Source organism: Austrofundulus limnaeus, unplaced genomic scaffold (assembly GCF_001266775.1).
Source record: "Austrofundulus limnaeus strain Quisiro unplaced genomic scaffold, Austrofundulus_limnaeus-1.0 Scaffold827, whole genome shotgun sequence".
Classification (NCBI taxonomy): domain Eukaryota; kingdom Metazoa; phylum Chordata; class Actinopteri; order Cyprinodontiformes; family Rivulidae; genus Austrofundulus; species Austrofundulus limnaeus.
Genome location: NW_013953229.1, coordinates 82552 through 85044, shown reverse-complemented (window position 1 = coordinate 85044; position 2493 = coordinate 82552). Strand labels below are relative to the sequence as shown.

General features: G+C 55.4%; 1 protein-coding gene across 1 annotated transcript; it reads left to right on the top strand.

Moving 5' to 3' along the window:
- Positions 1 to 718: 718 nt before the first annotated feature.
- LOC106532755 (forkhead box protein F2) lies at positions 719 to 1875 on the top strand (the record flags this gene model as incomplete). The annotated part of the gene is given in 1 exon segment (XM_014028881.1): positions 719 to 1875. A coding segment is annotated over 1 exon segment (946 nt), but the record flags the coding sequence as incomplete, so codon positions are not given.
- Between the last annotated feature and the right edge of the window lie 618 nt (positions 1876 to 2493).

Below are 2493 nucleotides of genomic sequence, written 5' to 3'. Positions count from 1 at the left end.
ACACACACACACACACACTGCAGACCAGCAGCACCTCACACACCGGCACCGCTGCGGTTTGTTTTCTTCTGGACCAGTTCGGGAGGAAATAAGAGCAGAAATAATGAAACAAGTTGTTTGTGTTGCAGAAAGAAGAAAAAGCAGCGCGGGAAAAATCAAAGCATCAAAAGTTGGATTTTTTTTTATTGAGTTTTTTTTTTACTTTTTATGTTTATATTTTTGTTCCACATCGAGCTGAAGTCAGTGTAGAAAAAGTGGAGCGCGTTGATTGGAGACTGAAGGTTTGATGGATGAGCTAATTGCGTGTTGTCTGAGCTGAGGGAGGGGGGGAGGGGGGAGCCGTAAGTGGACCTGGTCCAGATTTGGAGAGGAGGAGGGGGACTTCGTCACTGATTTCTGTGAGATTTGTTGGCGCATGAGATGAGAAACGGTGTGTGTGTGTGTGAGTGTGTGTGTGTGTGAGTGTGTGTGTGTGTGTGGGGGGGGGGTGCAGAGGGAGGGAAGATTTATGAAATGATAGGTGGTCGACTTTTGTTTCTCTGGACTCCTGCGCGCAGAAAAAAAGTCCCACCGATTTCCTCCAAGGCGCTCGGTGGCCTCGCGCGTCACACAGCGCCACTTAGCGCCCGCGTGACACCCAGAGGAGCCCACCCCACGGAGGGTCCAGCTACAGCCCCGGACACTCAGTCTGCAGTGGATAACCAGCCCCCCCCCTCCTCCTCCTCCATCACTCTCCCTTCCTCTTCCTCTCTCTGTCAGTGCGTACCCGCTGTGCGTCAAAAGGAGCTCGGTGCGTAACGGGACCTTCGTGCGTAACTGGAGACAGACTCCTCTCCATTTTGCGCTCAGGGTTCTGGGGACCACTCGCTGGGTCTCGGCGGTTATTCCTCTCTCTCTCTCTGTCCACGCGGCTGTGCGTCAGAGCTGASATGACTACAGAGACCCCTCAGCAGCAGCTGGACCCTCCGCTCAGATCCAGCCCGGGGTCCGGAGTCCTGCACCCCGCCATGCTCAGCTCGCAGGCCGCCGCGGAGAGCTCGTCCGCGGGCGTCAAAGGGAAGAAGGCGAGCTCGGGTCTGAGGCGGCCGGAGAAGCCCCCCTACTCCTACATCGCCCTCATCGTCATGGCCATCCAGAGCTCCCCGACCAAGAGGCTGACCCTCAGCGAGATCTACCAGTTCCTGCAGGCCCGCTTCCCGTTCTTCAGGGGCTCCTATCAGGGCTGGAAGAACTCGGTCCGGCACAACCTCTCGCTCAACGAGTGCTTCATCAAGCTGCCCAAAGGCCTGGGCCGGCCCGGGAAGGGCCACTACTGGACCATCGACCCGGGCAGCGAGTTCATGTTCGAGGAGGGCTCGTTCCGGCGCAGACCCCGCGGCTTCAGGAGGAAGTGCCAGGCCCTGAAGCCCATGTACCGGATGATGAACGGGATCGGCTTCGGGACCTCCATCCTCCCGCAGAGCTTCGACTTCCAGCCCCCCTCCAGCCTGGCCTGTCACGGGAACAGCTACAACCTGGACATGATGAGCAGCTCCATGGCGGCGGGGTACGACCACCACGTCCCCCACATGTCCCCGAGCCCCGGCTCCACCTACATGGCGAGCTGTCCGGTGCCGCCGAGCGGAGACTACGGGCCGGACAGCAGCAGCAGCCCGGTCCCGTCCTCCCCCGCCATGGCCAGCGCGCTGGACGGACACTCCCCGTACGCGGGCACGTCCGCGCACTGGGCGTCCTCCGGCGGGCCCCCCTACATCAAACAGCAGCCTCTGGCCTCCAGCAGCCCGGCGGCCTCCGGCCTGCACTCCGGTGTGTCCCACTACTCCCTGGAGCAGAGTTACCTCCATCAGAACGGCAGGGACCACTCCGACATCTCAGGTACCAGAACCGGAACCGGACCGAGATTTCAGTTCTCAGGACAAAACAGGCATTAATCAGATTTATTACATTTCATTTTAAATTATGAAAATGTCCAAAAAATATCTGATTAAAATTATTTATTTGTTCCAATAAATATTTGAATTTATAATTAATTTGAGTTTTAATTTATTTCCACTCATTAATGAGGCGCGTTTCATAAAATATCTGCACCGGAAGTGAGTTAAATTCTTCCTTAAAAGTTTAAAATAAATGCAGATTTTTTATTTAGATTTAATGAGATTTAAATGATTTTTATTCTGAAGAGTTTTTCAGGTTTTCCTCCTGTCAGCCTTCACGGGTTATTCATTCAGAAATAAAGAAAAACAGCTCCGCGCCTCATTTCCTCCAGCAGGGCTTTGACTGAGGGGGGTCTCAGGGGGTCTCAGGGGTTACTTAAACAAAGGCCGCGCAGGTCGGACCACACCGGCTCGCGGAGGGCCTGTGAGGCGGGCGCGCGGACAGAGGACAAGACCTGCGGTCCTCCACCTGAACCACATCTGGACCTGATGATCCGGAGGACCTGCAGGTTCTCTGGGTCCGGATTAAAACCGGATTAAAACCGGATTAAAACCGGAT